At 41.8% G+C, this 24462-nt stretch overlaps 2 protein-coding genes across 2 annotated transcripts; one reads left to right on the forward strand and one right to left on the reverse strand.

The window, feature by feature from the left end:
- Positions 1 to 9290: 9290 nt before the first annotated feature.
- LOC126471045 (mucin-5AC-like) lies at positions 9291 to 22877 on the reverse strand. The gene is made up of 2 exons (XM_050099113.1): positions 20731 to 22877; positions 9291 to 9333 (listed from the first exon to the last, which is right to left on the reverse strand). Exons 1-2 carry the CDS (start codon positions 22875 to 22877, stop codon positions 9291 to 9293), a joined length of 2190 nt encoding a protein of 729 aa, XP_049955070.1.
- On the forward strand, positions 22876 to 24366 carry LOC126471046 (uncharacterized PE-PGRS family protein PE_PGRS54-like). The gene is made up of 2 exons (XM_050099114.1): positions 22876 to 22977; positions 23023 to 24366. The coding sequence occupies exons 1-2, from the start codon at positions 22876 to 22878 to the stop codon at positions 24364 to 24366; spliced, it is 1446 nt and encodes a 481-aa protein (XP_049955071.1).
- The last annotated feature ends 96 nt before the right edge of the window (positions 24367 to 24462 follow it).

A 24462-nucleotide genomic window follows, 5' to 3' on the forward strand; every position in this document is an offset into this window, starting at 1 on the left:
TAGTAGAAAGGAAAAAGAAAAAAGAAAGATTAGAGTTTAACATGCCATCAACAAAAAGTCATTAGAGGCAGAGCACAAGCTTGGAATATGAAAGGATGGGGAAGGAAATTGTTCATGCCCTTTTCAAATGTAGCATTTCAACATTTGCCTGGGCAATTTAAGGAAATCTCAGGAAACATAAATCTGGATGATCAGGCAGGGATTTGATCTGTTATCCCCTCGAACATGAGTCCAGTGTGGTAACCATTGCACCACCTTTCTCAGTAAGAAGTAGAAAGTGTTAAACGTTTTGGGAGTACAGACAGATTGCAACCTCAATTGAAAAAACCAACTATTTATAATTAATGAAGTACTTTGGTTCAGTTATTTTCTGGTCTCGGAAACTACTGTACAGCTGGGAGAGCAGTGTGTTGACCACATGCCCCTCCATATCCACATCTAGTGACGCCTAAGGGCTGAGGATGATGCAGCAGCTGGTTGGTACTGTTGGGCCTGTTCGGGAGGTTCAAATGGCTCTGAGAACTATGGGACTTAACATCTGTGGTCATCAGTCCCCTAGAACTTAGAACTACTTAAACCTAACTAACCTAAGGACACCACACATATCTATGCCCGAGGCAGGATTCGAGCCTGCGACCATAGCAATCGCGCGGTTCCGGACTGAGCGCCTAGAACCGCTAGGCCACCGCGGCGTTCAGGAGGAGTTTAGTTGTAGTTTTTGGTTCAGTTATGTAAGCAGCATGCGCGATTACTGCTATAGGTAATTTGTAAATGAAGAAACCAGCTTATTCTGTATATTTCCAGTAGTTAATGTGTTATGGAATAATTTTCTTGAGATATCAAATAACAGGGATAGTATTTTCTGAACACAGAAGTATTTTATGAGAATTATATCTGGTGTTAATTCACGAACATCCTACAGAGACATTTTCAAAAACTAGGCAATTTAACAACTACTTTACATACACATATTCATTGACACTTTGATGACTGAGTAACTAGTGTGTCATTTAACAGGTTGATAATGCGCATTTTCGCAGTTTTTTTCTGAATGTTGTGTAGCTGGTTCTACTGTACAGAACTTAGAGCAATTTATTGCACTTCAAAAACAGACTTTTCTTCTATGAAATGCTGCTTATATCAGTAACAATTTTTTTATATTGAAATAAAAATGCATTCTTTTCACAACAATGTTTTTCTTTAATTTTTTGGATGGGGTAAGAATAAAATTTGGTGGTACTAAAACTGTTTAAAAATGTGGTTTTCTTTATTGAAAACTACTTATTTACATTTGCTTTGGTGTGAAACATTTCAAAGCATTCTGGAAAACAAACACTCTTCACAATAGTACCTTGTATCTTTCCTTTCCCCCCATGAACCATGGACCTTGCCATTGGTGGGGAGGCTCGCATGCCTCAGCAATAAAGATAGCCGTACCATAGGTGCAACCACAACAGAGGGGTATTTGTTGAGAGGCCAGACAAACATGTGGTTCCTGAAGAGGGGCAGCAGCCTTTTCAGTAGTTGCAGTGGCAGGGGCAGTCTGGATGATTGACTGATTTGGCCTTGTAACACTAACCAAAACGGCCTTTCTGTGGTGGTATTGCGAACGGCTGAAAGCAAGGGGAAAGGCTGAAAGCAAGGGGAAACTACAGCCGTAATTTTTCCCGAGGGCATGCAGCTTTACTGTATGGTTAAATGATGATGGCACCATTTTGGGTAAAATATTCCGGAGGTAAAATAGTCCCCCATTCGGATCTTCGGGTGGGAACTACTCAGGAGGACATCGTTATCAGGAGAAAGAAAACTGGCGTTCTACGGATCGGAGTGTGGAATGTCAGATCCCTTAATCTGGCAGGTAGATTAGAAAATTTGAAAAGGGAAATGGATAGGTTAAAATGGTTCAAATGGCTCTGAGCACTATGGGACGCAACTGCTGAGGTCATTAGTCCCCTAGAACTTAGAACTAGTTAAACCTAACTAACCTAAGGACATCACAAACATCCATGCCCGAGGCAGGATTCGAACCTTCGACCGTAGCAGTCTTGCGGTTCCAGACTGCAGCGCCTTTAACTGCACGGCCACTTCGGCCGGCGATAGGTTAAAGTTAGATATAGTGGGAATTAGTGAAGTTCAGTGGCAGGAGGAACAAGACTTCTGGTAAGGTGAATACAGGGCTATAAATACAAAATCAAACAGGGGCAATGCAGGAGTAGGTATAATAATGAATAAAAAAATAGGAGTGCGGGTAAGCTGCTACAGCCAGCATAGTGAACCCATTATTATGGCCAAGATAAACACAAAGCCCACGCCCACCACAGTAGTACAAGTTTATATGCCAACTAGCTCAGCAGATGAAGAAGAAATTGATGAAATGTGTGATGAAATAAAAGAAATTATTCACATAGTGAAGGGAGATGAAAGTTTAATAATCATGGATGATTGGAATTTGGTAGTAGGAAAAGGAAGAGAAGGAAATGAAGTAGGTGAATATGGAATGGGGGTAAGAAATGAAAGAGGAAGCTGCCTGGTAGAATTTTGAACACAGCATAACTTAATCATAGCTAACACTTGGTTCAAGAAGCATGAAAGAAGGTTGTGTACATCGAAGAGGCCTGGAGATACTCGAAGGTTTCAGATAGATTATATAATGGTAAGACAGAGGTTTACGGAACAGGTTTTAAATTGTAAGACATTTCCAGGGGCAGATGTGGACTCTGACCACAATCTATTGGTTATGAACTGTAGATTAAAACTGAAGAAACTGCAAAAAGGTGGGAATTTAAGGAGATGGGATCTGGATAAACTGACAGAACCAGAGGTTGTAGAGAGTTTCAGGGCGAACATCAGGGAACGACTGACAGGAATGGGGGAAAGAGACATAGTAGAAGAAGAATGGATAGCTTTGAGGGATGAAATAATGAAATAGTGAAGGCAGCAGAGGATCAAGTAGGTAAAAAGATGAGGGCTAGTAGAAATCCTTGGGTAACAGAAGATATATTGAATTTAGTTGATGAAAGGACAAAATATAAAAATGCAGTAAATGAAGCAGGTAAAAAGGAATACTAATGTCTCAAAAATGAGATTGACAGGAAGTGCAAAATGGCTAAGCAAGGATGGCTAGAGGACAAACGTAAGGATGTAGAGTCATATATTACTAGGGGTAAGATAGATACTGCCTACAGGAAAATTAAAGAGGCATTTGGAGAAAAGAGAACCGCTTGTATGAATATCAAGAGCTCAGATGGAAACCCAGTTCTAAGCAAAGAAGAGAAAGCAGAAAGGTGGAAGGAGTATATAGAGGGTCTGTACAAGGGTGATGTACTTGAGGAAAATGTTATGGAAATGGCAGAGGATGTAGATGAGGATGAAATGGGAGATACGATACTGTGTGAAGAGTTTGACACAGCACTGAAAGACCTAAGGCGAAACAAGGCTCAAATGGCTCTCAGCACTATGGGACTTAACTGCTGCGGTAATCAGTCCCTTAGAACTTAGAACTACTTGGACCTAACTAACCTAAGGACATCACACTCATCCATGCCTGAGGCAGGATTCAAACCCGCAACCATAGCAAAACAAGGCCCCAGGAGTAGACAACATTCCATTACAACTACTGACAGCCTTGGGAGAGCCAGCCCAGACAAAACTCCACCATCTGTGAGCAAGACGTATGAGACAGGCAAAATACCCTCAGACTTGAAGAAGAATATAATAATTCCAATCCCAAAGAAAGCAGGTGTTGACAGATGTGAAAATTACTAAACTATCAGTTTAATAAGCCACGGCTGCAAAACACTAACATGAATTCTTTACAGATGAATGGAAAAACTGTTAGAAGCTGACCTCAGGGAAGATCAGATTAGATTCTGTAGAAATGTTGGAACAAGTGAGGCAATACTGACCCTACGACTTATCTTAGAAAATAGATTAAGGAAAGGCAAACCTATGTTTCTAGTATTTGTAGACTTAGAGAAAGCTTTTGACAATGTTTACTCGAACACTCTCTTTCAAATTATGAAGGTGGCAGGGGTAAAATACAGGGAGCGGAAGGCTATTTACAATTTGTACAGAAACCAGATGGCAGTTATAAGAGTGGGGCATGAAAGGGAAGCAGTGGTTGGGAAGGGAGTGAGACAGGGTTGTAGCCTATCCCCGATGTTATTCAATCTGCGTATTGAGCAAGCAGTAAAGGAAACAAAAGAAAAATTTGGAGTACGAATTAAAATCCATGGAGAAGAAATAAAAACTTTGAGGTTTGCTGGTGACATTGTAATTCTGTCAGAGACAGGAAAGGACCTGGACGAGCAGCTGAACAGAATGGACAGTGTCTTGAAAGGAGGATATAAGATGAACATCAACAAAAGCAAAGCAAGGATAATGGAATGTAGTCGAATTAAATTGGGTGATGCTGAAAGAATTAGATTAGGAAATGTGGTGCTTAAAGTACTAAATGAGTTTTGCTATTTGGGGAGCAAAATAACTGATGATGGCCGAAGTAGAGAGGATATAAAATGTAGACTGGCAATGGCAAGGAAAGTGTTTCTGAAGAAGAGAAATTTGTTAACATCAAGTATAGATTTAAGTGTCAGGAAGTCGTTTCTGAAAGTATTTGTATGGAGTGTGGCCATGTATGGAAGCGAAACGTGGACGATACATAGTTAGGACAAGAAGAGAATAGAAGCTTTCGAAATGTGATGCTACAGAAGAATGCCGAAGATTAGATGGATTTATCACATAACTAATGAGGAGGTATTGAATAGAATTAGGGAGAAGAGAAATTTGTGGCACACCTCGACTAGAAGAAGGGATCAGTTGGTAGGACATGTTCTGAGGCATCAAGGGATCACCAATTTAGCATTGGAGGATAGCGTGGAGGGTAAAAATCATAGAGGTAGACCAAGAGGTGAATACACTAAGCATATTCAGAAGGATGTAGGTTGCAGTAGGTACTGGGACATGAAGAAGTTTGCACAGGGTAGAGTAGCATGGAGAGCTGCGTCAAACCAGTCTCTGGACTGAAGACCAGAACAACAACAACATCTTTCCTTCCCACTTTTCCCCATCTTGCCTTGCTTCTTTCTGCACTAACTTCACATCTCTTCTGAGGCCATTATGACTTTTGCAAAGCTGGAATTAATTTAGGGAGCTGTCTTCCAAAGAATCTATTTACAAGTAAAATGTTTTTGAAACTTCCTGGCAGATTAAAACTGTGTGCCCTACCGAGACTCGAACTTGGGCACACAGTTTTAATCTGCCAGGAAGTTTCATATCAGCGCACACTCCGCTGTAGAGTGAAAATCTCATTCTAAAATGTTTTTGGTGGAAGTTGATTCAACAGGGCCACCTTTGTTCACCAATACCTCTGCCAGATCAGTAATGAACTCAAGAAGATGTTTATTGGTAGGGTTTGACTTTTTAAATTAAAGTATAAATTTATGACCATTATCATGCAAAGATGGGAAAAAAATTATTTCTTCCTTTTGTTTCCTCTCAAAACTGTAGTGCCCAATTAGCTGGTCACTGCGGTAGACACCTGCCTTGTTTTTATTGTAATCCAAAATACAATCAGGTTTCATTTTCTCTATAATTCCAAACTTTGTTCTGACATTGACATTAGATATGCTGTCATTTTGTTTTGTTGTCAAAATAAACATATCCCTAGTGTATCTCCATTTGACAAATAGCAAATGGTCTCATATGCGTAATGAAACAACTTTTTCTCCAGTCTTTGGGCTAACAGATCTTTAGCTAGTCCTTTTTTTATTTTCGATTACTGTACCCACTGTGCCTTAGTTTCTTTCCATAACTGATCGAGTAGATTAGGGCTAATGTAAAAATGATCATTTGCATAGAGTATGGCCTTTCCATAGAAACTTTCACACAGTCTGTTTACTACATGAAAAATGCTGTTATTGGCATTTGCCTGACTACCAGGATATATTTCATATTTCAAAATATATCCACTTTCACATGACATTAAAAGTTTATGCCATATTTGTTAGGCTCATTTTTCATGTAGACCTTGAAACTAAGTCTGCCATGAAATGGGTCAATTATTTCATCTATAGCAAAATTTTCATCTGGTTTGTACATTCTTTCACATTTGCCGTTAATATATCAAAGGTCAGTCTTACCCTGTGAATAGCATTGTGTGGTTCTCGATTTTTAAAAATTAAAGTTCCATTATCTATGAGACATAAAATTCACAGAATTGGCTGAAAACAATCTCCTGATAAATATTTTCCTACAAAGGAAGTCTGCAGAACAGAATTTGTAGAAGAATGGTTGGCCAATTTCCATTATCTAACAAGGAACACATGTAAAACCACACCAAAAACTTATACTGAGTGTCACAGTACTCCACTTATGCCAAACTGAGAGCTGCTTCAGGTTGCCTGTAGCATTTAGGTTTTCAGTAATTGTTCTAGCATACCTGTTTGTCTCTCGTTTTTGCGACTTCAACAGTTCATCCAAAAAGTAGGTTAACAAACAAACATAGAAGAGTTCTGGTCAATCTAAATTTGAACTCCATGCGATTCTCTAAGAACTAGAAACTGTGAAGCAGTAATGCCATCATCTGCCCACTGACCATCTGAAAGAAGCAGACTGACAGGTTCAGAGAGAGGTGTGTCTGATATACACTCCTGGAAATGGAAAAAAGAACACATTGACACCGGTGTGTCAGACCCACCATACTTGCTCCGGACACTGCGAGAGGGCTGTACAAGCAATGATCACGCGCACGGCACAGCGGACACACCAGGAACCGCGGTGTTGGCCGTCGAATGGCGCTAGCTGCGCAGCATTTGTGCACCACCGCCGTCAGTGTCAGCCAGTTTGCCGTGGCATACGGAGCTCCATCGCAGTCTTTAACACTGGTAGCATGCAGCGACAGCGTGGACGTGAACCGTATGTGCAGTTGACAGACTTTGAGTGAGGGCGTATAGTGGGCATGCGGGAGGCCGGGTGGACGTACCGCCGAATTGCTCAACACGTGGGGCGTGAGGTCTCCACAGTATATCGATGTTGTCGCCAGTGGTCGGCGGAAGGTGCACGTGCCCGTCGACCTGGGACCGGACCGTAGCGACGCACGGATGCACGCCAAGACCGTAGGATCCTACGCAGTGCCGTAGGGAACCGCACCGCCACTTCCCAGCAAATTAGGGACACTGTTGCTCCTGGGGTATCGGCGAGGACCATTCGCAACCGTCTCCATGAAGCTGGGCTATGGTCCCGCACACCGTTAGGCCGTCTTCCGCTCACGCCCCAACATCGTGCAGCCCGCCTCCAGTGGTGTCGCGACAGGCGTGAATGGAGGGACGAATGGTGACGTGTCGTCTTCAGCGATAAGAGTCGCTTCTGCCTTGGTGCCAATGATGGTCGTATGCGTGTTTGGCGCCGTGCAGGTGAACGCCACAATCAGGACTGCATACGACCGAGGCACACAGGGCCAACACCCGGCATCATGGTGTGGGGAGCGATCTCCTACACTGGCCGCACACCACTGGTGATCGTCGAGGGGACACTGAATAGTGTACGGTACATCCAAACCGCCATCGAACCCATCGTTCTACCATTCCTAGACCGGCAAGGGAACTTGCTGTTCCAACAGGACAATGCACATCCACATGTATCCCGTGCCACCCAACGTGCTCTAGAAGGTGTAAGTCAACTACCCTGGCCAGCAAGATCTCCGGATCTGTCCCCCATTGAGCATGTTTGGGACTGGATGAAGCGTCGTCTCACGCGGTCTGCACGTCCAGCACGAACGCTGGTCCAACTGAGGCGCCAGGTGGAAATGGCATGGCACGCCGTTCCACAGGACTACATCCAGCATCTCTACGATCGTCTCCATGGGAGAATAGCAGCCTGCATTGCTGCGAAAGGTGGATATACACTGTACTAGTGCCGACATTGTGCATGCTCTGTTGCCTGTGTCTATGTGCCTGTGGTTCTGTCAGTGTGATCATGTGATGTATCTGACCCCAGGAATGTGTCAATAAAGTTTTCCCTTCCTGGGACAATGAATTCACGGTGTTCTTATTTCAATTTCCAGGAGTGTATTATCAGCAGCAGCAGTTTTATCTTGAGGTCTCCCTGACACTTCATCATTAGGAATACCTTCTTCTTCTTCTTCTACAGCATAAATCACACAAATTAGCTTTCAGGTGTACAATACACTTATTGAAAAAATGCGACAAATCAATAGCTTACCATCACTGCTTTCGAAACAAGAAATTTGTTCATCAAGCTCTGAGTCACTATCATTCAACAAAAACTCTCTCACATCATTAAATAAGACCATCTTGAAGACAAATACAAAGTGTGAAACCGACAACATAGACAACAATCAAGACCCTGTACTCTGTGTGTGACCTAGTGAGGTGTTCCACTTGGTAACGAGATGAATCGGAATGCTCCAAAGTAAGTAACATTCCTTTCCCACCAGTACGAGTGACAGGAGCTGCCAACTGTATTTTTTCCATGGCATTACAAGCATCATAGACTATCCTTATACAGACAAGAGACATAAAACAAATGGGATACATTTACAAATGTAAGAAATGGGCCGTGTGGGTCCTGCGTTGCTCATCTTTTTGGAGTAAATCTGTGGAACATAGGAGCTATGTCACTCGCCTCTAAAATGTTAATCTCCTCTGTCATTAGCCACATTTCTCTAGTCACAAAAAGCAGTGAAATGCAGTGAACATAACACTAGGACCAAAAACAATCTCTACAAAGAAGTCAAAAAGTTTTATCATTAGCACAGACAGGAACCATATACATGTGTGCAATGTGTACACATGTATTCAGCAACCTACCAGAGCACATTAAATGTCATTTAGACATTGTAGTAGAGTTCATGATTGTATTAAAGAACTTTTTATCATGAAAGTCCTCCTACCCCATTGGTACCTTCAAAGGCAGAATTTAAATTCAATGTTTTAGGTTACTGTATAATTAGAAATAGCACTGCAATACTGTAATGTAAAATCATTTCACTGTATTGCACTTAAATGAAATGTACATCCTCAACTTCTTACCATATCCCAGAGACCATTCTCACTGGAATCCATGTAATACAACTGTTGTAATATAAAAAATAATGCATTTGACAATTATACTTACAAAGCAGGACAATAAGTATGCTGATTTTAATTTGACAACTCACTTGAAAATCTTCCTTTAGGAAGAATATTTAAGCCACCTTTCATGCTAAAGTCTGTCGGTTTGTCTAGGTTGTTTGTTATTCTGTTGAATAGATTTGCTCTTAATGAATCAAAATGTTAACATTTAACACCAGAATCTCTTTTGTCATATAGCAAGCATCTGCAAAAATTATGAACAATGTTTTGTTGTAAATTCATCAGGCTCCAACCCCACATTCAATTTATAGGGTAACCCAAAAGTCCATCAACATTTGCAAATGCATTAATTCATAGAATAATCTAGGTAGAGAGGCAGAAATTGACACACATGCCTGAAATTATGTGGGTTTCATTGGAACCAAAAAAGATTGAAAAAACTGGATAACAGATAGTGCTGGACAACAACTCATCAGTGATTCTGCAAGAGAATTGTGTATAATATGAGCTTTAGTTGGAGAGGAAGTCAGAACACCCTAGCCTGGCTGATAAAACACCTGCTGGAAGGCACAACTTTTATGCAGGATGGTGCTCCACCCAATATTGCTACACATGTGAAAGACCTCTTGCAACCATCATTTGGTGAGGATTGCATGCTGAGCCGCTACATCCATCATGCTTAGCTACCAAGTTCTCGAGACCTCAATCAGTGTAATTACTAGTTGTGGGGTTACCTGAGATCACAAGTCTACTGCAAACATACAACTTCATTAGGGATGCTAAAAGGCAATATCCAACTGAAATCTCTCACTATACCTACCGATATGCTGTACAGTGCTATTCACAACATTGTCCCTTGACTTCAGTACTGTTGATGACCGACAGCCAACATGGTGAACATTTGTTATAAAGAACATCATCTTTGCTAAACATGAATAATTACTCTAATTATTGCTTTTGTACCACATGAAGCACTGTCTGTTGGTCATTTTGGGTAGGTTTTTTTTTGTTTTGTTTCAGTAAAACTTCACGTCATTTCAACTATGTGTATCTTAATTTTTACCTCACTGATAAATGGTTCAAATGGCTCTGAGCACTATGGGACTTAACATCTGAGGTCATCAGTCCCCTAGAACTTAGAACTACTTCAACCTAAGTAACCTAAGGACATCACACACATCCATGCCCGAAGCAGGATTCGAACCTGCGACCATAGCGGTCACTCAGTTCCAGACTGAAGCACCTAGAACTGCGGCTGGCTTACCTTACTACCTATATTATTCTGTGAAGTACTGAATTTTGAAATGTTAAAAGACTTTTGGGTCACCCTGTAGCTGCAAGCCCAGAGCAGTATAAGTATGGATTTATTACCTGTCACATTTGTCTTCCATATGCTATTTAAGGCTTTCATAAAAAGAATGACTTCCTGTTGTTTTCATTAGTTTCCTTTTGATCTTTCTTGATACTTAAGTTTGGTACTTTTCTTTTTTATAGTGTGTTGCCAAAACCTTCTGCTTTAAAGTATAACTAACATATACTTGCATGTCTGGATGATCAGACATTAATGACAATTGGCAGCCATCAAAAATTAATTCTAAATAAATTCGCTGACAACAGATATCTTGGTACCAGCTGTGTTAGGTGTGGATATACTATCTATCAATGACAGGTGAAAATTTGAGTGGCACCATGGCTTGCATCCAGATTTCCCACTTAGAGTGAGTGGTAGCCCTAACCATTTCCACTATCCATGCACACCTCCCAGACTGGCCCAAAATTCCACGTCACATTATATACATCTACATGATAGATGACATGGTTAAGGCGACCGCTTGCGATAAGTGGGAAATTCTGGTTTGAGTCCCAGTCAGGCACAAATTTTCAAAATTCACTAATACGTAGTATATCTATAACTAACACAGCTGATGCCACGATACTCACAACCAGAGACTTTACTTCAAATTAATAATTAATTTTAAATGGTACTTGAACAACGTTCTTTTGCTCTGCAAAAGGACTACATGGCTGATAGGAGAAAATCGTTCTAGGAAATTTTGTGTGAATAATATGGAAACATTTATGTATATGAGGCAAGATCATTGCTCACTAAATAGAAGTGTTGACCTGCAGACATGTAAGTAGAAAACAACAACTTGATAAGTACTCAGAAGAAAAAAAGTAAAAAGGGGAGAATTTCTACAATAACACTAATCAAACAAGGTAACTGTCTGATGTGCCAAATTCAAACATGTTCTACTTTTTTGTCTCTTGCAATTAACATAATGTAAAAAGCAGCATGCCAAATTTTTAACTGCCAATTCATACCAGAAAGGACCAGCACAAGGAGGTTGGGGATAATTCCGACCCCCACTCCTTGTGGAGTAAGTAAAAGTACGAAATGGGTAGATGCAGATGATAGCTTTAGATGATATTAGGCAGCTAATACCGCAGATAGCATGATGAACATGAATGAAAATATTCTGCAGTCTTACTGGGCAATTAAAAAGAAAATTATTCAAGGCTGAGTTATAAACAGGAGCTAACACTTTTTGCAATTTTCTTTTAATTGCTTTAATATATCATTCTCCACAAAAGATAAAGCTTAAAAATATTTTGTATTTTGAATCTCCCTGTGCAGGTGATGGAGAACTCAGAAAATGTTTAGCTGCTTACTGCAGAGGGCTACAACAATTACTAACTAAAGCAGTCAACAGAAAACACATGCAAAGATTATCTGAACTATGAAACAATGGTTGAACTTTTAGGTGACATTTTAAATAATTAATAAACAAGTGAGAAAACAGTTTAACTTACTTAGTGCAAATCTTTCAACGAAAAAGCAACACAAGAGAATTATATTCCTGAAGGAACTTTAACTGATATGCTAAATCTAACAATCAATTATATCCAAAAGAAAAGTTAGAAACTAATGATGTCCTATCAGTTGGAAAAAAAATGACTGCATATTGGTTAAACAAAGGTGACAAATGTTCACATGTCAGTATTTGTCAAAACGATTTCATTTTGGGCCGTGTAAATGCAAACAGTGTTCCGAGAAAAACAAAGCTGCAATGCTAAATTTGAGATACGTGACATTTTTTTCTACAGACAGACAAAAATCATTTAGTGTTACTGATGTTGTCCTGTATGACTGGGCTCTAGATGCATTGAACAATAAAAGTCCAAGAGATACTCCACCTTCTCCAGGTCTGATAACACACTTTAAGATATCACGCAAGTCTGTGTCTAGGAAAATAAAATATTTACAGAGAAAAGTATTTGAAAAAGAAATTATTGAAACTAAAGTGATCACTGGTTTTCCTGAATCTTATGTAGACAAAGCACATCAGACTAATTTTGAAAAATAAATGTGCACCAGACCAATGTCCTGCAAGGGCTATAAGGTACAGAATGAATCGTTCAATATACATACATACATCCCCCTGCATATAAAGGCTGTCAGGTATATTGGATTATGCAGGATTATTCCGAATTTCCAGTTTCCAGTCCAGCTCTTAATTAAACCTTGTCAGGAAAGGAAAAAATCACAATCACACAAAAATGGACAATAATCCATATATTATGGTCTCCACTTTAAATTGTTCAGCATAGGATTAAAACTGAGATGCAATCTTGTAAAAGTTACCGGAACTTAAAATTATGCTTTTAGGTTTAGTCGGAGAGCTACATTTGCAAAATTGACTCAACAGCCAACATTTTTGAGTAGCAAGTCAGAAAATGATCATAATAGTTCTTAGTGATTCTCTGCAAAAACAACTAAGTAGTGTTGTGTAGTTTCCTATGTGAACCATTTTTACAAATACGGATTCGACATTAGACAGCAAAATAAAAGAAGTGTCAGTGCTGAAAAAGAAACAAAAATTGAAAACTAAGTTCCATAGTGCAGGGTGAAAAGTTTACTCATGGTTTTGAAAAGGTAAAGATTATCAAATGGTTCAAATGGCTCTGAGCACTATGGGACTCAACTGCTGAGGTCATTAGTCCCCTAGAACTTAGAACTAGTTAAACCTAACTAACCTAAGGACATCACAAACATCCATGCCCGAGGCAGGATTCGAACCTGCGACCGTAGCGGTCTTGCGGTTCCAGACTGCAGCGCCTTTAACCGCACGGCCACTTCGGCCGGCAGGTAAAGATTATCATAACGTTCACTGTACTGTGTGCTCCTCATATTTCTGTGTTTCTCATGGAGGGGAAAATGACGTAAAAAACATGCAAACACTGCAACACACAGAATTTCTATTCAACAGTCAGCCTTGAAAATGCAAATGAAGGTGAGTTCTCTTTGTACCTCCCATGGTAACCAGAAACCCAGAAAAAGAAAAAGTAATAGCTGCAGAAGCATCCTTTGTGTTGCACTCAATTTCTGGGGCTGTTGCGACAGTTTTCTCCCACATTTGTTTCTAAACTGAAAAATATCTGAAAAAATATAAAAGTGGAAACAGAAGCAATGAAAATGCTTTTGACAGTACTGGATCCATATTCAATAGAGCAAACAATTAAGCAGTTGGACAATTCTGTTTATTATTCTGTTTCTTTGGATGCATCCAACAAATAACACAGTAAAATCTTTGCACTTGTGGTATGTTACTTTTCTTGTGAAGTACATGCCTGTATGTCTGACTCAGTTGCAGCAGAAATAAAAAGTGAGCTTACCAAAGCATCTTAACCACTGAAGAATGCCAGCAATTTTTTTGCTGATAATGCAGCCGCTAATTTTGGAAAGAATAAAAGTATATAAGTCAAGCTATGCAAAGTAAATCCAAACTCAACTGCAGAGGTATGTAACTGTCCTCCCTTGAATAACATCAAAAACCAAGCAGCAATTACTTATTAAGTACTTATTAAGATATATAGTGGATTCCACTATTCTACTAAAGGATTTGGTGAACTAAAGGACTTTTTTGCTTGGATGGACATTGAATGGTAGGAGATTTTAAACCACATAGCATAGCTGGCTCTCTCGCTCTGGCCCTACAGTGAATAATGATAAACGTTAAATCAATCAAATCTTACTTCCTCTCGGAAGAGTACATACTAAAGATACTCAGAGATTTCCTTGAAGATGAATTATTTTTGCCATGCAGGGTGACGTCACCGACAGCTGCTGATATTTCGACAGGCACACACTCTGTCATTTTCAAGGCAAAACTGCAGCAAGTAAGTGCTGTGCAAAGGAATTTAAAATCCCAGTTCTCAGTGCAAATCTGGGGAGACAGGCTCTCTCTGTCACTCACTCACTCTCTCTCTCTCTCTCTCTCTCTCTCTCTCTCTCTCTCTCTCTCTCTCTGTGTGTGTGTGTGTGTGTGTGTGTGTGTGTGTGTGTGTGAAAACTAGCATCATCACAAACCAGAGATGACTCACGCCCAATAACAAACAGATGTGGTAACATAAACTCTGTCCCTCTGCTTTTTGACAAGGGAGAGTGGAGGACTTCATGCAGAATTTAAACAAAACCACCATCTCTAATTAAAAAGTTATTTGCCAATTTAATTTCAACAGCTTCCTTAATAACAATATTCCAGTAGTTGGATGTGCATGCCAGAATCCCCATTTTGTTATATTCCATGGGATAGCCTGTGCCAAGATAAGGTTCTGCAATGACAGATTTCCTCAGCAGTTGTAAGCAGGTGTGATGTTTATGCTCAGTACACCAGTCCTGCACAGATATGAGGCATGTCAAACATTATTTGTCACATTTTGGGGAAATATGTGAAGTATGTTTTTCAACCACCATCTAAGATCAGCGTCCCTTTTGATTCCAAAAGAATGATTTCAGTTTGCATAAGGCATGTGTCTACCATATTCCTTGCAGTTGTGGCGTGTCATACATTAGTCACATTATCAGGACTGTGGAGGACCGGTGCACTGAGCATAAGCAGCACACATGTGTACAACAGCCGAGGAAATCTGTCATTGTAGAATCTTGTCTTGGCACATCTTGTCTTGGCACTGGCCATCCCATGGCATATAATGACATGGAGATTCTTGCTTGCATGTCCAACTATTGGGATATTGTTATTAAGGAAACTGTTGAAATTAAATTGGCAAATAACCTTATAAATAGTGATGGTAGTTTTGTTTGAATTCTGCATGAAATCCTCCTCTCTCCCTTGTCAAAAAACAGAGAGACAGAGTTTATGCTACCTCATCTGTTCATAATTAATTTTACTATCGATAACTTCTGACGTCAGTCATCTTCTTGTATGTCCATCCTTGTGGGTGGAGGTCTGGAGAACTACGGCCGTTCGCTATTGTAAGAAAATGAAACACATACAGCTGTCAATAAGGTGCCATTTATTGTGTAGCTACCAGTTTCGGCACTTCAATGTGCCATCTTCAGGCCTTAGTCGATGCTGAAGGGGTTATCATGATCCATATATACGATGCATCAGTGGCCAATGTAACTGGTTTATGCAGACTACCTACAACTGTAATGTCACCTTTCCAACCATCAACTGTATAAACCCTTCAGCATCAACTAAGGCCTGAAGATGGTGCATTGAAATGCCAAAACTGGCAGCTACACAACAAATGACATCCTAAGGACGGCTGCAAGTGTTTCATTTTCTTACAATCTGACATCTTTGGTTTGTGATGCCACTAGTGTTTACATTGTGTGTGAGTGTTATCTTTCCAGAGTTTCTCTGAGAACAGAGGTTTTAAATTCCCTTACATAGCACTTACTTGCTGAAGTTTTGCCTTGAAAATGGTAGGGTGTGCTCCTGTTGAAATATCATCAGTTGTTGTTGATGTCACAAGGCTGCATTTTCATAAGTTATTTGAACATTGTATACACCAGGAGAAACTCAGGCCTCACATTATTTTTGGCATATCAGGGCTTTACAATGAACATTGATGGTTATTTTGCACCATTAAATGCAAAGCTTCAATCTGATGACGCACTTATGACAGACAAATCTGACTATGACCCACTTTGTAACTTCTCTGAAACAAAGAAAGGAAGATCATTTTGGCTCTGTCACACCCTCAGTCATCTCGAAGTCTGCAAATGATGATCATGTCAAAACATTCAAAAGAGAAGTGGCTGATTACTTGCAGCATAGTACTCACTGTCTTGTCAAATGATTTAACTATGAAGAGAGTGTTTACAAAGGTTTCAAACCATTTTCATTAACAGGGACACAGTGTTCACTTTCAGAAGTCAGAGAAGCGATTTCTCGATCTGAACCTCATATAGACGAGGATTTGATGTTCTAATGACATGTGCAATTAAACACCTTTCTCAAAGAAGAAGGGGAGAACTTTTCTGAGCTGAAGTCTGGGAAGTGGATGAAATTCTTTCATCATTATGAAAACTGTGAAAACCTGTACGAAGCTGTCTGTTTTGTATTTTCTGTACTTCATTTCAATGCTGCTCCAGAAAGAATTTTCAGCCTCTTGATGAACACTTGGCAAGCTGAGAGAAACTGTTTGTCAATGGCTACATTAGAAGCTGAATTAATGGTGAAGATGACTTACTCATTTGTTTACCTACAGTTAGGCATTTTATTGATGGGGAAGAAGGGAAAATCCTACTAAGGAGGTTGAAAAGCAAGCAGAATTATCAATAAGGGAAAGTGCAGTGCATTCTTACACTGTATTCTGATTTGTTTGCCTATGTGTGTTTTATCTAGACCTCACAAAAAAAATCCTGATTATATTCAGAAAAAACTTCAGAACCCTGCTGCATACATTCATGCTCTATGATAAGTCTGGTGGTATGTTTTTAACTATTTGATATGGTTTGCTTTAAGAATCAGCCATAAAAATTTGACCATGTGTTCAGAAGTCTATGTTCTGTGCAGAAATATGTTGTGGTAGATTCATCAAAATATGTAAAAATGGGAAAGGAAAATGTTAACTTTTAATACTTGACAATTTTCTTCCAGTTTGGGCAAAGCACTCTGTCTTCTGGAATTCTTGGCCATGACATAAAAATCTTGTAACACTTACAGCCACAGTTTAAATTCACACTGTGCAAAAAGTACAGTCACTTCAGATTGCATTTAGTACAACAAATGTACTTCAGCTGTGGCATTTCGCAGATCGCTGGCAGAGAAAATTATTACTGACAAATCACAAAAATGTTCTGTACATTCTTTTTTACATTGCAGTCACTAGTAAACTTTCAGGTTTTCTATTGTAAGTTTAAAAATTCTAATTTTTATGTGGAACATTTGTCAAAATATACGGCTATTAGGACAGTGTACCTCTAACTCTGGCCTAGTTGAGGTCACTCCACAATATATAATACTGTCACATGTTGGCCTAATTGCATGATAATGATGCACAAAATGTACATGTTTGGAATAGTGTCTCAAAATATTTTACAGTTTTTCTTTCAATAGGTTCAAGGCATGAATATTGAGATTTTACACCTCTAGTACTTATTGTGTGCATTTCCTACATATTTAGAAAGAATACTATGCATAAAATAATAACTGATCTAGTACTCTGCCTTGCAAACCACTGAAACAAATGACAAGAAAGTTTATCATCTACAGGTCACATTCATACTTTATGATTTATTCATATTTATTTTGAATTATCATCTTCTAGTTATTTGTGTTTTAATTAGTGTAGCCTTTTTTAACTTTATTACAATGAAAAGATTTCAGGTTATGTTAGAATTCAAAAAGATCCTAATGAGGTATGTCTTGTTGGTATTCCTCAACATTATTGTGATGCAATTATATCTGCTGTGGCATTTTGCAGATTCCAGTTATGTCAAATTATTTGCTTTGTTATTTTTCTCCTGTTTTGCTTTAATAACTTCTTTAGCTATCTGGATAATTTTTCCTTATTTAACTTACATATGTTTTTTTTCTATGGATAGTTATTTTTTATGTCATGCTAGATTAAGCATGTATGTTGTAAGAACTGAAAATTTTTCAGTGCAAATCAGGATATTATTTAACAGAAATAATTTTATTCAATTTTTTGTCTGAGTATATGCACATTATAGTTTAATTGTAATGGAGGTGGGTTATGAAATATTAGGTTAAATTTATTAAAGTGGATTTGGTTTATTGTTCCTCTTGTTTCACAGTTTATCAAAATTTTAGTATTTATTTTCTTTCTCAACTTAGGTAGATTTACAATAAATTTACAGTTAATGTATCACAATTATTGTTGTGTTAATTGTTTCCTAAGGTACCTAGTTTCTTAAGGAAAAAATATTTTTAAACTTAATTGGCTTTATCCAGGTGTTAGACTTAAATTTTTGTAATAATAATGAAATTAGTATATTTTGTTTGTAGTATTTGTCATTGTTAATTTGTTAAAGGAAATGGCAAATTTGATTTCTGCATGTTTATCAGAAACATGTGATCTTGAGAATATTTTGATGTCTGGCCTGCTCACAGAGAAAATTTTAAAAAGCTATAGTGTTTTCAATGTGCAAAGGCAGCATAATCAGTAATCTCTTAATTAGTGGTTGAAATAAAAGGCTTGACGAGAAATGACCCTGATTAATTTTGTAATTTAACTGTTAACTCAAAAGTTTAATTTTTTCTTTAGGACAAGAAGATCCTATAGAGATTGACATTTTTACTTTTTATGTAGTTTTTAGTTGGTCTTTCCATATTTGATGATTATGTTTTGTTTGGGTGACATGAAGGATAATTTATCATGACCCATAATTTATGATCACAATATTTAGTTACCTTAGGGACACCAGTGTAATTGTTTTTGAGAGCTCATATCGGCAAAGCAGACTGCAAACTCAGTGTTGGATTGATAACAACTTTCAGTGCAGGAATGTCTGTTTGACATTTAAAATCTTACATGATCTGAGTCCAGAGCAGCAGGAGCAAGGCATAAATGTTGACATGTTATGTATAAAATAATTACCAATCTAGTGCTTTGCCTTGCAAAACACTGTAACATAATGACAAAAAAAGTGTAGCTTCACTGATGAGAGAATTCAAGGTACAAACACACAGCTGTAAGTAAATACCTGGGCAACACAAAGTTTCCCTGCAACTAAATGAAATAAATTAATAAATAAAAATTTTAACAAGGTTTTAACATGAGGTCAGACTTTTCCGTTAGTTCACTCTGAAGAAGAGTATATTAAAATACGTCATGATAGCACAAATTACCACAGAAAAATGAATGCAAACATAAAATCACAAGCAACATGAGAGGATAAGTGGAGGTGAAAAGATTGAACAAAAATATCTTGACCTCTGGTAATAAAATCATTGTTGGATGCCACACATGAACAAACACAAACTGACAAGTAATCAAGTACATACAACTATGATTGATAAATGAAACATCAACATTATTTATGGAAAATATTTAATTAAAACTACTGATTATCAGACAACTCGTAACAATATGCAGGAAAATTCTTTTATAATGAAGTTTAGTAAATATCATGACACTAAAGATTTTCTTAAAAAAATAATGCAAAGAATATATGTATGAAACAAAATCATTATACAGGCTGGTCAAAAAGAGTCTGAAAAACCTGTAAATGTTGCAGTGTAGGTTGTGCTGGGAAATAATAATTAAGAAAAACTGTGCCATTTCTGAGTTAAATAGCACTGAAGTTAGCCAATCAGGCCATTATAAATGCAGTGCAGCCTGCCACAGATGGTGTCACCAAATGTGTTCTTTGTTTGGTTTCCTAAATGTGAACAAGAGAGTGAAACAAAAATTGGACATGGAACGGTAGTCTCATAAGCAATCATCCGCACTACGAGGACAACTGATACAATTGTAACTGGAGAGCCACTTGAATTTATGCATGCAACAGCCTGATTCCCAAACTTCAATGCTAATTGACTCAGACACAGTGCAAGGTATAGAACTTTTACTTTAACAATTACTTCTCAGAACAACCTACCTTGTAACAACCTTACCAGCTTTTCATACTGATTCTGACCACCCTCTGTGTGCATGAATGAAAACACACAAAAACAAAAGTGAATTTGGTAATCAATTAAATCCAGAAAGTTCTGCAACAAACTATTTCAATTAATTAATCTTATTTGGATCAAACTTCTAATCGACCATGTAACACACTGGTTTTCTCCATCCTACACCATTTACAAGTACAATGATTAATCATCTGTGAGATCGTTCATAACAAGCACCAAATCTTATACTTCCATGGACAATTCAGAACAGAAAATACTAATTAATAATTTACAGCCTTCACATCTGAAGATAGTTACCCATATATCTGTCAGAATCACAGCACCAAGAAGGGCAAATGCAACTGAAATGAATTTAATGTCACATATTACGTGCATGCCAATAAAAACTATTAGATTTAAATAAAGAGCTGTACACGATGTAGCTTTGTGGACTCAGTATGAGCTGAAGCACTCATCCTGGCTACTTACAGCATCCAAATGCTGTGGCATGAAGTCAAAGTGTGGCTGGTTACATTTCTTGGGAATCTTCCCACATGCTGTTTGTATGCTGGTCAACAAAGCATCAGAACTGGTCACTGCAGAAAAGAAAAAGAAGGAGAACAAGAAGGCAGAGGAGGAGCAGCAGAAGGTAGTACATTCTGCAATTCAACAATCTGTGGGCAATGTTCATCCACTCAGCACAGGTGACACTGTTGGTGTGCTTGGCGCTAGCAACACTGTTGACACACCTAGCACGGACAACAGGGTTGACGCGCCTGGCACGGGCGACAGTGTTGGTGCACTTGGCCCGAGTGACAGTGCTGTCACGCTCGGCGCGAGTGACAGTGCAGGTGCTCTCTGTGTGGGCAACTGTGCTGGCGGGCTCAGAGCGGATGACAGTGTTGGTGCGCTTAGTGCGAGCGACAGTTTTGGTGCGCTTGGTGCGGACAACAGTGTCGGCACGCTTAGCATGGCCGACAGCATTGATATGCCTACTGCGGGCGATTGCGTTGACCCACTCTGCACAGGCGACAGCACTGTCACGCTCGGCACATGCGACAGCGTCGGTATGGGTGACGGTATTGGCATGGGTGACACCATTGTCACACTTGGCGTGCTCGGTGCAGGCAACAGTGTTAGCGGACAATGCAGGTGACTTCATTGGCGCACACGGCAGGGGAGACAGTCCCAGTGTGGGTGACAGTGCTGGTGCACTCAGCACGGGTGACAGTGATGGCATGCTCGGTGAATGTGACAGCATTGACACACTCATCACGGGCGACAGTCTTGGCATGCTCAGTGCAGGTGACAGGGTCGGTGCGCTCACCATGGGTGACAGTGTCGGTGCACTTAAACTGGATGACTGAGGTGATGCACTCACTGAGGGCGACAGTGGCAGGGCCCTCAGCATGGGCGACAATGACGGTGCGCTCAGCACGAGCGGAAGTGATGGTGCAGGCGACAGCCTTGGCACTGGAGACACATGGGTGACAGTATTGACAAGGGTGACACCATTGTCACACTTGGCGTACTCGGTGCAGGCAACAGTGCTAGCGGACAATGCAGGTGACTTCATTGGCGCACACGGCAGGGGAGACAGTCCCAGTGTGGGTGACAGTGCTGGTGTACTCAGCACGGGTGACAGTGATGGCATGCTCGGTGAATGTGACAGCATTGACACACTCATCACGGGCGACAGTCTTGGCATGCTCAGTGCAGGTGACAGGGTCGGTGCGCTCACCATGGGTGACCGTGTTGGTGCACTTAAAGTGGATGACTGAGGTGATGCACTCACTGAGGGCGACAGTGGCAGGGCCCTCAGCATGGGCGACAATGACGGTGCGCTCAGCATGAGCGGAAGTGATGGTGCAGGCGACAGCCTTGGCACTGGAGACACATGGGTGACAGTATTGGCAAGGGTGACACCATTGTCACACTTGGCGTACTCGGTGCAGGCAACAGTGCTAGCGGACAATGCAGGTGACTTCATTGGCGCACACGGCAGGGGAGACTGTCCCAGTGTGGGTGACAGTGCTGGTGCACTCAGCACGGGTGACAGTGATGGCATGCTCGGTGAATGTGACAGCATTGACACACTCATCACGGGCGACAGTCTTGGCATGCTCAGTGCAGGTGACAGGGTCGGTGCGCTCACCATGGGTGACAGTGTCGGTGCACTTAAAGTGGATGACTGAGGTGATGCACTCACTGAGGGCGACAGTGGCAGGGCCCTCAGCATGGGCGACAATGACGGTGCGCTCAGCATGAGCGGAAGTGATGGTGCAGGCGACAGCCTTGGCACTGGAGACACATGGGTGACAGTATTGGCAAGGGTGACACCATTGTCACACTTGGCGTACTCGGTGCAGGCAACAGTGCTAGCGGACAATGCAGGTGACTTCATTGGCGCACACGGCAGGGGAGACAGTCCCAGTGTGGGTGACAGTGCTGGTGCACTCAGCACGGGTGACAGTGATGGCATGCTCGGTGAATGTGACAGCATTGACACACTCATCACGGGCGACAGTCTTGGCATGCTCAGTGCAGGTGACAGGGTCGGTGCGCTCACCATGGGTGACAGTGTCGGTGCACTTAAAGTGGATGACTGAGGTGATGCACTCACTGAGGGCGACAGTGGCAGGGCCCTCAGCGTGGGCGACAATGACGGTGCACTCAGCACGAGCGGAAGTGATGGTGCAGGCGACAGCCTTGGCACTGGAGACACATGGGTGACAGTATTGGCAAGGGTGACACCATTGTCACACTTGGCGTACTCGGTGCAGGCAACAGTGCTAGCGGACAATGCAGGTGACTTCATTGGCGCACACGGCAGGGGAGACAGTCCCAGTGCGGGTGACAGTGCTGGTGCACTCAGCACGGGTGACAGTGATGGCATGCTCGGTGAATGTGACAGCATTGACACACTCATCACGGGCGACAGTCTTGGCATGCTCAGTGCAGGTGACAGGGTCGGTGCGCTCACCATGGGTGACAGTGTCGGTGCACTTAAACTGGATGACTGAGGTGATGCACTCACTGAGGGCGACAGTGGCAGGGCCCTCAGCGTGGGTGACAATGACGGTGTGCTCAGCACGAGCGGAAGTGATGGTGCAGGCGACAGCCTTGGCACTGGAGACAGTGACGGCTCAGGAGACAGCGATGGCTCTGAAGACAGTGACGGCACTGGAGACAGCGATGGCTCCGGAGACAGCGATGGCTCTGGAGACAGAGACGGCACTGGAGACAGCGACGGCTCTGGAGACAGCGATGGCTCTGTAGACAGCGACGGCACTGGAGACAGCGACGGCTCTGGAGACAGCGATGGCTCTGTAGACAGCGACGGCACTGGAGACAGCGACGGCTCTGGAGACAGCGATGGCTCTGGAGACAGCGATGGCACTGGAGACAGCGACGGCTCTGGAGACAGTGACGACTCAGGAGACAGCGATGGCACCGGAGACAGCGATGGCTCTGGAGACAGCGATGGCACTGGAGAAAGCTTTGTCACACTTGGCAAGGGTGATAACATTGACGAGGATGACAGCATCAGTGTGCTCGGCACGGGTGATTGCGTTGGCGTGCTCAGTGCGGGTGACTCTGTTGGCGTGCTTGGTGTGGACAACTCTATTGACATGCTCGGTGCGGGCAACTCCGTCGGCATGCTCGGCGCTGGCGACTCTGTTGGCATGCTTGGCGCGGGCGACTCTGTTGGCATGCTCGGTGGGGGCGACTCTGTTAGCATGCTCGGTGTGGACAGCTCTATTGGCATGCTCGGTGCGGGCAACTCCGTCAGCATGCTTGGCGCTGGCGACTCTGTTGGCATATTTGGCGCAGGCGACTCTGTTGGCATGCTCGGTGGGGGCGACTCTGTTAGCGTGCTCGGTGTGGACAGCTCTATTGGCATGCTCAGTGCGGGCAACTCCGTCGGTACGCTCGGCGCTGGCAACTCTGTTGGCATGGTCGGCACAGGAAACTCTGTTGGCATGCTCGGCACGGGCGACTCCGTTTGCATGCTCAGTGGGGGCAACTCAGTAGGCATGCTTGGAGCGGGCGACTGTGCTGGCGAGTGCGGTGCATGCGACTGCGGTGGAGCACTTGGCACGCGTGACTCCGTTGGCATGCTCAGCAGGGGCAACTCAGGAGGCATGCTTGGAGCGGGTGACTGTGCTGGCGAGTGTGGTGCAAGCGACTGTGGTGGAGCACTTGGCACGGGTGACTCCGTTGGCATGCTCAGTGGGGGCAACTCAGTAGGCATGCTTGGAGCGGGTGACTGTGCTGGCGAGTGCGGTGCAAGCGACTGCGGTAGAGCACTTGGCACGGGTGACTGCATTGGCGTGGGTGACTGCATTGGCACACTCGGCACAGATGACATTTTTAGCACATAGTTTTGGTGCACTGGGCCCAGTAGACAAGTTGTAGCATGCAGCACAGGTGACAGTGTTGGTATGCACTGCACGGGCGACAGTACTCGCGCGTGCAAC

This window comes from Schistocerca serialis, chromosome 3 (genome assembly GCF_023864345.2).
Source record: "Schistocerca serialis cubense isolate TAMUIC-IGC-003099 chromosome 3, iqSchSeri2.2, whole genome shotgun sequence".
NCBI lineage: Eukaryota > Metazoa > Arthropoda > Insecta > Orthoptera > Acrididae > Schistocerca > Schistocerca serialis.